Source organism: Budorcas taxicolor, chromosome 4 (assembly GCF_023091745.1).
Source record: "Budorcas taxicolor isolate Tak-1 chromosome 4, Takin1.1, whole genome shotgun sequence".
NCBI lineage: Eukaryota > Metazoa > Chordata > Mammalia > Artiodactyla > Bovidae > Budorcas > Budorcas taxicolor.
In genome coordinates, this window is record NC_068913.1 from 119850607 (window position 1) to 119863398 (window position 12792).

The 12792-nt window shown below is 47.3% G+C and overlaps 1 protein-coding gene across 1 annotated transcript in view; it reads right to left on the reverse strand.

The window, feature by feature from the left end:
• Positions 1-12792, reverse strand: part of LMBR1 (limb development membrane protein 1) — a 130123-nt gene that overhangs the window by 46756 nt on the left and 70575 nt on the right. Inside the window, exons 6-9 of the mRNA XM_052638366.1 lie at positions 12474-12600; positions 11910-11978; positions 11068-11132; positions 6498-6570 (exon numbers count right to left, since the gene is read on the reverse strand). Of these exons, the coding sequence (XP_052494326.1) occupies positions 6498-6570; positions 11068-11132; positions 11910-11978; positions 12474-12600 (334 nt within the window). The remainder of the gene's footprint in view (positions 1-6497; positions 6571-11067; positions 11133-11909; positions 11979-12473; positions 12601-12792) is intronic.

Here is a 12792-nt window from a genome sequence, read left to right on the forward strand (position 1 = left end):
GTAAATAATTAGTACAAACCTCAATGGAAAAAGCTTTTAAAAAGATTAGAATGAAGCAGGAAAAGTAATTGCCACCAAAGGTGATATACTAACATTTTATCATGAAGATGAAAATAGTACATAAAAAATGGAACTGAATCATTAAGTTCAAAGGCTATATTTTAAAATAAATCACATTAAAAGAACTGTGAAGGTTTTGAACTTAACAAAAAATAATTCCTGTTCATTAGGTACTTCTAAAGTTACCCAGTACACCCATAGGCTATACACACGAAAGCTAATTATTTCAATTAATGCTGCTGTGCGACTTAAACATTTAAACAGGCTAATGTATATGTATCTTAATCCTGGGAAGGAATTACAAAAGATTTTCTACTAAGATTAATGTAATGGGACTTGCTGTTGGGCTACTCTTCAGGGGTCCTGGAGTAGAAATGGGTTGTGACTGCTCCAATTTCATGGCTTAACAATAGAGGGAAAATGGCTCTATTTCTCTTCCTTCACTAACACCAAACACGCGGCCTCCAGCTCCTCCGTCTTGGCTTGTCTCCAGAGGTCTCTACAGTGGGCTTTTCTAAACACTGCTCCACGAGGTGGGTTTCGTGCTATCACCAAATTTCACTTCTTCATTCTTCACATCGTGGGTAAAATGACAGATCACTGTGTGTGCTTTTTATCTGTCCACTTACTCCCAACCCACCACGCGCCTGGTGCTATCAGAGGGTCAGGAAGAAAACCAGCCTACAGCCGTGCCTGCTGAGTTCCTGTTCCAGGCAGGGAGAAGGGCAATATGAGAAATGAGCAGTACATCAGTGACCAGAAAGTGTTGTGCAAACAAGGAAGGGGAAGGAGAAAAGAAGTGCTGGTGGGGGAGAGGCAGGCCTGGCAGCACTGGCCCGGAGGCTCACCCACGGGAAAGCCCATGGGGAAGGGGCCCCGCAGGTAAAGAGCTGAGAGGCAGAGGCAGGGGCAGCAAGGCATCTACAGGAGGCGGGGCAGCCGGGAGCCCGCGAGTGAGGGAGGGCTGACCCTCAGTGCTCTCCTCCCTCGCAGGCCGAGGATGGGCGCAGGGAGGGGATGGGCAGCGGTGACTGGCCGTCACTCAGACCAGGGAGGCGGCAGGGCAAGGGGTAAAGCGTGGTCAGATGCTGGAGAGGCTTTGAAGCCAGAGGCAAGAACTTTGCGAAGGAATCCACACAGGAATGAAGAGCCGCCAAGGAAACTGCCTGGGCACCTGAAGATCGGGTCTGCCACCTGCAGGGACAGCTCCGTGTGAATAGAGGCCGACTGAGCTCATTTCGAACGAGATGTGTTCAGGACGCCAACTGGACAGCCCAGTGGAGTGTGCACGAGCCACCCGGCTCTACAGAGCTGGGGGCCAGCAGCCGCGGCGCCGGAGGGCCGGCCGAGAGGGCGGCAAACAGAGCGGCGCGCCAGGACTGAGGCTCGCGGCGGCCGATGTGAGGGAGGGGGCCGGGAAGACCCAGCCCCGCAGGCTGAGCAGCAGCAGCCCATCAGGCGGGAGGGCAAGGGGCGCGTCAGCGGAGCGGCAGCATCCCCAGGAGGACGGAGCAGGAGGGGGCTGCCGGTCGCGGCCAGCGCGGCGCCGGCACTCCGGTAGCCTCGGAGGCGGGAGTGAGCCAAGCCTCACCTTTGAGCAAGGCTGTGTATGTAAACTGGCCCTAACACGCCACTGACGTACCGCCCTGGCTCAAAACCCACACAACTGTGCTTTGACCTCTAACAGGAGGGAAGGAGCTTTCTGAGACACTGTTGCGAAGGTATAATCCTCCATCCGGCTCGATTAACGCTTTCCGCTTCCTTCTTAGATCAACTGTCCCTGAGGACACTTCCTTTCTTACTCCTTCCCTTGCTCTTTCATTCTGTTGAGAAAGATCATGGTACTTCCCTGTGTTGACAGCAGTGGGCCAGCTGCTTTTGGGAGAGGCGGCAGCCCAGCCGGAGCTCCGTCCTGCAGTCGGGGAGAAGGGGCGCGGCCCGCTGCACCGGGGAGGGCCGGCCGCAAGCCTCGGTCCAGCGGCGGGGCAAACCCAGGCGAGGGGCCAGAGTTCTGACACGAGAGCTTCTGCTTTCTCGACAAAACAGGAAGCAAAGTATCAGCTGAGAGTGACAGCGAAGGAGGTCTGAGAGACGAGAAGACGTGAGCAGTCGTCTAGAGACTGCTCAGACAGGCAGAAAGGTCAGGCGGCCACAGTCAGCGGTGAACCGCCATGCGGGCAGAGGACGTGCAGGGCGGGCTGGACCGAGGCCGCGGTCTCGCCAGGCGTGAGCACAACACGGGGAGTGCGAAGGGGCCTGAGAGCGCACACGAGGCACTGGCTGTGACGACAGCCTGGCACTAGTTAAACTGTGGTGAAGCCTGGGGACGAAGGGAATGCAGGGGCAAGCGGCCGTGGCGAGAAGTTACGAGGGTGAACACACGGCATGTGTGAAAAGTGTCTGCTCTGAGCGGCTGCGGGAAGTGAGCTGGAGAAGCCAGAGCTGGGCGGCAGGTGCCGAGGTCACGCCAGCACAAGCGCGTGCGCACGACGAGGCCCGCGCTCACATGGCGGCAGTAAGCAGCTGGGCGGCGATTAGAAGGGAGGGCTCCAGGGGCTTCCCAGAGGGGGCACGCCGGAATCACCGAGGACTGGCTGGCCCGGCGGAGAGCGCGCTCGTGAAAGAGCAGACAGCGCGCGTCCTCCCGCAGGGAGCAGGCCGAGCCTGGGAGGGGAGGGTGGCTGGAGAGAGGAGATGCGCTCAGTCAGGTCAGGGTCTGCAGACACGGATTCGGCGTCTGACACAGCAAGGGCAGCCCAGGCAGGCTCCAGGAGGAGTGCTGGCGGGCCGGCGGCAAGCGGTACCCCGCTGGGGGCTTCTGGGGAGCCGAGACTTCAGACAGAGGGGAGGCCGCGCGCTGTGGGCCTGCGGCCGGCCAGCCCGTCCGCGCTCCACCCCAGAGCTGGCGCAGGGTGTCCCAGGGGAGGGGACAGCAGGAACCGGGAGCCGAAACGGCCCCAAGGAGACGTGCGGACCAGAGTCTGAGCCCACAGGACAGCCCCGGGCTCCTCGGCCGGACCAGAAAGAGGCCAAGGGCAAAAGGCACTGTCACTGCTGCTCTCTCCAGTGCGGGTCTGCACAGGCTCCCTCCCGCTCCAGAAACACACACAACACCTTCCTCCACGTCTTGTCAGGTCTTTCAGCACTGGACGCAGCCTTGACGCAGTCTCACCACGTCTCTTCCTCTTCTTCAGTTAACTAGCCCCCGATCTCAAGACTCGGGTTCTAAATTCACCTGCACGATGTCTGGTGCTTAGAGAAAGAAGCGTGGTGAGCAGAAAATGGAGGAGAGAGTGGGGCAGGCTGGGAGCAGGCCTGCTTCTCTGTAACAGTGTGCCAGTTTGCTTTGTTACTGTCTTTTCAGAGATAACAACACTATTAACAAGCACAAAGCCTCTAGCACCATCAAGTGTCAAGGAGGGGCAGTGGAGAAGTCAGAGGCAGGCAATGCATGCCAAAGCTGTGCTGATAACTCGAGCGCCAGCATGGAAACCGAGCTCAGGCACATGATGATTACAAGTCATCTCATCCTCCAGAGCAAAATAGTGTTAGTCCCACAATTAAGTCCCTTTTGACATCAAGTATCATGTTTCATCAGGTAACCACAAAGCTGGGATCAGAGCAACCATGCAGATGTCCCCAAGCTACACACAATGCCCGTCAGCCAACGCGCGCCAAGCAAGCACCACCAGTGTGCCCTCAGCAAACAGCACCACGAGTCCTGGATGGACCACCACTGCAAGCAAGCACCGCCAGTGTGCCCTCAGCAAACAGCACCACGGGTCCGGGGTGGGCCACCACTGCAAGCAAGCACCGCCAGTGTGCCCTCAGCAAACAGCACCACGAGTCCGGGGTGGGCCACCACTGTCAGCAAGCACCGCCAGTGTGCCCTCAGCAAACAGCACCACGGGTCCAGGGTGGGCCACCACTGCAAGCAAGCACCGCCAGTGTGCCCTCAGCAAACAGCACCACGAGTCCGGGGTGGGCCACCACTGTCAGCTGTAGTGTTTAAAATCTGTTACTCTACCCTGGAATTCTTTTTACTAGCCCAGAGTGAAAACTTAAGCTTCACTATTTAGGCATAATTTGAAACCTACGACAACCATCACAACACAGCATGCGTGGCCGAGTGCTGTGTTATACGCTCCATGGGGTGATCGCCGTCACTAACCTCCTAGCAGTGAGTGTGTTTTCAGTCGTGTCTGACTCTGCAGCCCTCCAGACTGTCACCCACCAGGTTCCTCTGTCCACGGGATTTTTCAGGCAAATGCTGGAGTGGGTTGCCATTTCCTCCTCCAGGGGATCTTCCCGACCCAGGGGTCAAACCCGCACCTCCTGGTCTCCTGCACTGCAGGCAGACCCTTTACCCGCTGGGCCATCAGGGAAGCCCTGCTAACCTCCGATGACCTATGTTTTCTTAAATAGCAAGTTACAGAATAGGGCTTTGTGCCATCGTGGCTTTTCTTCCCTCTGCACAACTGAAAAATATACTTACTGAAGCTCGTAATTCTTAACCTGTCTTAATCAAAATGTCCATTTTGCTTCAGAATCCCCTATGTTCCACCTTCAACAGTCCACAGTGCTAACCAGCTGCAAAGAGCAAAGCAACAGCTTTATCCCAACATATCCCAACACACAGTCTCACTGGAAAGATTCTTAATGGCCACCAACAGTCAGAAGTAGTGCATCGCCTCCCAAAATGGCAGAAAATAAAAGTACACTTATCATTGGCAATCATATCATCCTTTTTTTTTTTAAGTCTTTACTGAATTTTTACAATATTGCTTGTTTTACCTTTCGGGTTTTTGCCTGCAGGGCACCTGCAATCTTAGTTCCCCGACCAGGGATCGAACCTGCGTCCCCTGCACTGGAAGGCAAAGGACTGCCAGGAAGTCATAGATCATATTATTCTCAATCCCCTACAAGCTATACCATTACTGTGTTAGCTGGGACTTTGGCTTTGCCTCATTGTATACTACCTTAAACTCCTGGCAAGTGTTTCCTCTTCAATTTCTTTAGCTGTAACGGAGCCACTTTTTATTTGAGGAGCTAAGGATCTAGAGAAATTCTGGAGAGACTTTTTTTCTCCACTGTTGAAGGACAAAGTGAGAAAACCCTACATTTTGGCATTTCTTTTGATTAGCCTTATTTCAAATTCTTTAATTCACAGAGCTCTGTATTTCACCCTTCCTAGATCTGAGCCTCCTGATCTGTAAGACAGAAGTGGTATGTATATAGGATGAGACATAACCCCATGCTGCAGGGGGCAGCTAGACATGGATTCTGAATGATCCAGGCAGATTTAGTATACAATGGCGTGCTTATCTAGATAAAGACAAGTTCATTACAATATTAACTACTTTAATGAAATATCAGAAAGCTGACAGTATTGATTAAAGTTATAATTCTTAAGTTAAATAGGTTTAAATGTTAAAATAGCTTTAATAAAGTTAGAAGAATAAAAGATACATGTAGTTCCAGTCTAAAAGCTAACAGTATCAAAGTATATAATTATTACCGATAAGAATTCTCTAGAATAGATACAATCTGAAATTCTTTGATCTAAGAATAATATCTGATATCAACATTTTGGGGTTGATGATTTAAATTCACTATCTATAACTGAAGAAAATAGGTATCTTTCTTCCCATTTCTCAATATTGTGTAGTTAAAGTAACCTTCCATTTTATACCTACTCTTGAATTATGATTGTAAAATATAGTTAGCTACTAATAATCTGATCTCGGTGGTAAGTTTTCAACATTTAAAAGAAAACTGCGTAGGAGAAAAGAGTGCAGGGTGAAAATCATCTGAGTAAAATAAATTTTACTATGTCATTTCTCTGTTAAACTGTCGTTACTCTATTCTTTACTGGTTCATCATTTGAAGCTAAAACTGATCAGTAATGAAAATTTAAATTTTAAAGTCTTTGACAGGCTTATGTGGTTATTATCAGTTGGTAATGAACAGTATCCCCAAATGAGGACAGAGTTCCTGAGTACAGCAATCTAATCTGGCCCCTTCTTACAGAAGAAACACTGCTTCCTACCACACATTCGCGATTTCAACAGGAGACAAGGAAGGGATGTTACAGCCGCTAAGACAAACCTGCAACACGCCAGGAACTCTGAGTCCTGACACGCGTCGCGTGTGAGCATCTGCCGGAGGACAGGCACGCCTAGTAGCCAGTGTCTAGGCACTGAACGGACCCTGCCAAATCACAGCGACTTTCAGTGAGGGGGGCCTGGCCCGGCGCCGCTGCTCCTCAGCACTCCGGCCTCACCTGGGAAGTGCACGAGCTCCTCTGCCGTCTCAGCCTTGGGCACCAGCACAAGGGCCTGAGGGGCTTGTCTTTCTCCCCTCAATTATCTGTCTTTTTAGAATTAACTAATGTTGTATTCCGGTCTAAATACGCAATAAATATAACAAATACATACCACTGAGTCGTCTCTGGAGTGCTTCTTCCTCTAGGGTAATGATATAAATTTGCTCATCCAAGTCTTCAAGAATCTAAATGTAAACACCACACTACTGAATAATACATTACAAAAGCAGTGTTTATGAGAATATTTAAGCTACTTGGCCTATAATTTAGACAATTATTCAAATTAATGGGAATCTAAAATAAAAATAAACTATTCTACTTGCAAATTAAGTAAAAAAGTCTTGGTACAGAACTAAGCGAACTGAAAGCTGATTCTCACAAAATCTACAGACACCTAAATTGGGGTTGTTTCAGTTTAAAGCATGAAAGAACTCTGCAGCTCTCTCAAAGGCACACAAATGCAAGCACTCTAAACATCCAAAAAGCTGAATGCAGTGATCTCTTCGTGCCCAAGCCAGTTCTCTGGAGCTGGAAGGAGCAGATCACCCAGTCCAATAATGGCTTCTCATCTATTATTACATTAACCTGTATAATGTGTAGAACAAGAAATCCGTACATGAAATCGCTACCATCTGTACTTTCCATTTACATCATCTTTATATAGTAAAAGATGTCCACAAATATTAAACACTGGGATTATGAAAATCACCCCAGACCAAACCCTACCGAGTGCTGAAAACACACTCACTACCAGAGCATACAACATTAGTAAAATCAACCACCAGAAAAACCCACTAATCAACAACCAATTTATATGGGCTATTCTCTGCACTGTCTTCATTGCTGATAAAATCTAAAGGCTTTATTATCACAGGTGGGAAATTTATTATCACTCTGGCCACCTGATGAAAACAACGGACTCCTTGGAAAAGCCCCTGATGCTGGGAGGGGCTGGAGGTGGGAGGAGGAGGGGGCGACAGAGGACGGGATGGCTGGATGGCATCACCGACTCAATGGACACGAGTTTGGGTACTCTGGGAGCTGGTTATGGACAGGGAAGCCTGGCGTGCTGCGATTCACGGGGTCGCAAGGAATTGGACACGACTGAGCGACTGAACTGCACTCATCACAGCTGGCCTCCCTGAGCCAATCCTAAGTATCTTCCTAGCTCTGGGAAAACTCCAAAAGAAGCCCAGAGCTGTTATTAATGTTGTGTCCTTCAACCCCAAACTACTTATTTCTCAGCAAAACAATAAATTGTGAGTTGATGGACAAAACAAAATGATGGAAATCCTATATATTAATACATATATCCTTTCAGAACCCTGATGAGGCATTTTCAGAAAAAGGAGTTTGAATCATGCAATCCCTATCAAGTATCAAGCAATCCAATAATTCCCAGGATTTGAACAAATTTATGGCCAAGAGCTGAAAACAAAATAAAATAATAAAATAATAATATATAGTAAGAAACAAGTAATTATAAGAGATGGCCATCTTGTAAGCCCCGGAGGAACAGGAAGAAAGCGGGGTGGCCCTCCCGCAGAAGCCAAGGCCCTGACACTCCAGTCTCTGGAGGAAGAAGGGTCCACGGAAGCCCCAGGGGGAGGCCAGGAATGGGGCTGAGTCATCCAAGGTAGGTTTTGCCTGTGAGGAGAGCATGGGCCACACCTCTGTGGGCCACGATACAAAATTCCTTTTCCATCAACGTTCTCACCACTTTCTACTGTTTGGACCACAATAGATACTTTCTACTTTTCTCAAGGTCTAACACATACAAAGGGGCCCTCCCTGGTGGCTCAGCCAAAAAGAATCTGCTTGCCAAACAGAAGACCTGGGTTCAATCTCTGGGCTGGGAAGATCCCTTGGAGAAGGAAATGGCACCCCACCCTGGTAATCTTACTGGGAAAATCCTATGGACAGAGGAGCCTGGTGGGCTACAGTCCATGGGGTCACAAATGAGTCAGAAATGACTGAGCAAATAAAGGACAGTAACACACACGAAAGGATTCCTTCTGGCTCTGCAGCTGCCCACTGATGGGTCGCCACCACAGGGACGGGCTGGTGTGAGTGAGTGACGCAGATGAAGCACAGAGAGGCACAGATGTCTGCGTGACGGCTGGCATGCTTCATGCCATCACTCCACAGCAACCCTGTGAAAAACAGACTCTTCTCACCCCACCCTGTAACAGCCACCAAACTAAGGTCTGGCAAAGGAAAGTTATCTGCCTTCAAAGCCTGTGCTCTTAGCCAGTCTGGGCTGATGGGGACCTAACTATGGATCGGACTTAGTCCTTGACCTCAAACAGCTTATATTCTATGTTCAGGACAGACATGAAAAAAAATAATAGAATTGAAATCAAAGGCATAAATGAAGCTAAAATAAAATGTTACGGAAGTTCACAGGAAGAAAGATTCCCAGCTTCTATTTGGGAAGAAAAAAGTCTTCACAAATGTTTTTGATGGTGGTAGCATATTACCTGGTAGCTTCATTTACCAAAAGGAGAAAAGGCATTCCAATTGGAGCAGAATACCCAGGTGGGAAGGTGCAAAGTACACTCAGCAACAGAAGGGCTCGACTCACGTTCTTCATGCAGAACAAGCGGTGGCCGGAGTCCCAGCTCCGAGAAGAGCCTCTGGGTTCAAGCCCCGCCCCGGCCTCTCAGATCTGTGATCTTCTACAAGCTAACTGATCTCCCTAACTGCAGACAATTCAAGCATAAAGTAAGAACACCATCACCAAACTTATGGGCTTATCATCAGGATTAAATGAAGTTATGAAAAATGAAATTAAATGAAGTACTCAGTGTACACATACAGCAAATACTTAATTACTAAATAACCATTATTATGAGATGTTAGGAATAAGAAGTCTGAAGATGTTATTAATAACTGACAAGTTTGGGAGAAAATAAGCTTGCGGAGGGGAGATAAATAAGTAGTTTGATTCTTTATCTGTTGGGTTTTCAACTCCATGGGGTATTCAATTATAGCATTTAAAATATACTGTAGTTTATATTCACTATCTTTTTCTCACTAGAAATAGACATTTAGAAGTGAGGTGGAAGTGGCAGAATGCTCAGGAAAACAGAGTAGAGCACCATTAGCCCAAGGACAGAACTTGAAACATTCGCCTATTTTAGGAGGCAGAAAGTAGAAATGGAGAGAGAGATCAAAAAAAAAAAAAAAAATCCAGAGAATTAGGAAGAAACTAAATGAATACCATGTCACAACCTCTTTAAGAGGAAAGCAAATTTCAAGATTTAACAGCATATGTATTATATTTGAGTGTGTGCACATTTACATAGCAGGTAAAAAAATCCGTTATTTTAAAAAATATGAAGATTGCCATTAAAAAAAAAACTTTCAAAATTAAGCAAACATTTCCTAAAAGAATGTCTACTATGATATTCTCTGCTTCCTTCCCTTGATGAATCACCCTGACAGGGAAGAAAACATATAACCATGATAATTTAATAAGTACAACTAGTGAAATACAGACAAAGGGGAATATGGAAATGCAATTCGAGAAGCTCCACTGTTGCAGCTGAGAGAAGTGAGGCAGGGCTCGGAGCTGGCATCAGAGCCAGGGCTCCAGGACGCTGCCAGGTGCCCGAAGCAGGTAGGAGGCAGTGGCAAGGGAAAAGGGGAGAGCCCAGCATGCTTGGGCACAGCACACCAGCTGGGAGGCTGACCAGAAACACAGACACCGCGGAGGCCACGGCGGGAGGGGTGGCTCCAGGTAAGCTCAGGGCGGGCCGGTGTGAAAGGCCTTCTTACATGTGCACAGCTCAGACGGGAATATGCAGGCAATGGTGAGCCATGAAAATGGTGGGCGTGACAAACTCTCTAGGCACAGGTGAGGATCATTCCAGATTGTTAGACACCTGACACAACAGCTGGAAGCCAAAGCGTGCGTGTGTGTCCAGTCGCTCAGTCACATCCAACTCTTTGTGACCCCATGGACTGGAGCTCACCGGGCTCCTCTGCCCATGGGATTTTGCTGACAAAATACTGGAGTCAGAAGCCATGCCCTCCTCCAGGGGACCTTCCCAACCCAGGGATCAAACCTGCGTCTCCTGTGTCTCCTGCACTGCAGGCAGGTTCTCTACCGCTGGGCCACTGGGGAGGCCCAGAAGCCAGAGCAACTCAGGAACAAATCATCAAAACTACTATCAACTGAGAATTATTCTTAAATGAATATACAGTATTTCTGAGATTAAAGGGGAAGGTATAATTCAATTAATCAAGATACAATATGCAGACAAATTTTCAGGAAATAACTGCTTTGTAATTCAAAGAATATATATAGTAAACTTTGAAACATAAAAGAGTTACTATTTGATATTACATCAGTTCCATTCAGTCGCTCAGTCGTGTCTGACTCTTTGTGACCCCATGAAATATAAGATAATGGACACTTAAAATACCTCTAAATATCTGTACATTTTGTCTTCAAATCTGTTAGAAGCATTTTCACCTGTGTGCCTCTACTTCGCATTTTAAGAGCAAAAACAAATCTGGTTTCCAAAGATGACAAAGATGAAAACAAAACAGTAGCAATTGGGGCATCAATATATAAAAATATTCTCTGTTTCTGAACGCTAGATTAGAACCTGGGAGATGTTCAAGTGTGGAAGTGTTCATTTAACAGACAAGACGCTTCACGACAACATACTCACTGCTGGCTTCACCAACAGCTGCCCCATGACAGTGAACATGCGGGAGAGGCCGACCGGAGTGCACACTGCGGAACAGAGAGAGCTTCCTTCAGAGTCAGGGGAGGCCGCGGGCCTGAGGCGAGCAGCTCAAGGGCCGCTGCCGCGCCGAGACACGCATCGCGAGCCTGGGTTTTCTCCGTGCCTGTCCGGGCTCCGCAGTATCACCGCTAGAGAAGCTCTGGGGGCTGGCACGCGGAGGGTGGGCATTCTTGCACTTAAGGGAGACCTGTGAGGACCAAGGAGGGGCAGGAGATGCCAGAGTCCAGCTCCCTTCAAAGAAGTCAAAGAAAACCAGCCAGAAACAGGCTGCATTTCAAGCGTCAATGCTGACTAGCTGAGAGCGGCGCCAATAAACTGACGCCGCTTTACCTGCACTCGTCTGCTTCGAGCACTGCTGAGACGCGATGTGACGCTTTACGTGCAACAAAACAGAATGTGAAGGAAAAGAAGACCAAAAATGCATCAGACAGAATTTTACAGTTACCACTCAAAGACAGAGGGCAGTGCTGGGGCCGGGGCAGGGGCAGCAGGGAGAGCTGGGGAGCCTGTCTGATTGTCTCCCTCCCATTCTCTCTCCAACTCCCTGCAAGAGGCTTTCTTTAGAGAAAACCAAAGGTATCTTATTGATTCAAGGTTTCAGTGTATCAAAATTTATCTAGAACATACAAAAAAAGTTAAGAGCCAACTTAAAAAAAAAAATCTCCAAGCTGTTAAAAGAATCTCATCAGGAAACTTGCCCATAATTTTGTAGAACACAGAACAACTCTGCTTTAACATCAATATTATGTCAGAAAAATACTTACAAAGAAGTAACAAGCATCCCATCAATGATATACAGGAATATAAATAAGGTAGGTAGAACTCCCAGAGATCTGTTAAAAAATGTAAATATTTTAGTACATCTGAAATACTGTGCATTCAGACACAGGCTGACTATAGATTAATGCACAGCAAACACCATAACTGCCCATTTCAGTCCACTAAACCATGTAATTTCTCAACTGTACAATAAAAAGATCTAAAACAGAAGAGCAGGAAATAACTCTTTTGCAAAACCTGTTTAGAGGGAGAAAATAAGCCTCCACGGAATTTTAAGAACAGAAACCAATTAACCAAAGGGGGGAAAAAAAGTCTGAAAAGCTGCTTGCTCATTCTATATACAAGAAACACAAAAACATTCATTTCTTTCCTTAAACATGTCAAAAGACTTCTTAATTCTGTAAATTAACAATATGGATTAACTATACAAGGATTATTGCATAATAATATACAAAGAATTATTAAAATGTTTTAAAAAGTGAATGTGTAATTATATTCCAAACCATAGTCTCCCTTAGAGAAACTGGTTTACACAAGTCAATCCACACCATATAAAGATTCCATGCTGGCAGCGTCATTGTCAATGAGTGCTGAGGCTACCCACACGATCCCGAGAATAAGCAAGGCCAGGAGGATGAGCATGACCAGAGTTTCTAAAATTCGGGCTCGGATTCCCTGAAAAATACAACAAAGATTTAGTTTTTTTACTTTAACACATGAACAATTGGGCTTCTGTCTATGTGAAAACAAAAACTCTTTGGAAGGGGAGGAAATTTGTACTTCTCAGCAAGACAAAACACACTAACTGCTTACTGTTTGTAATGTTCAGACTGACTTTCTTTTGAAAATTATGTAAAACACCATTAA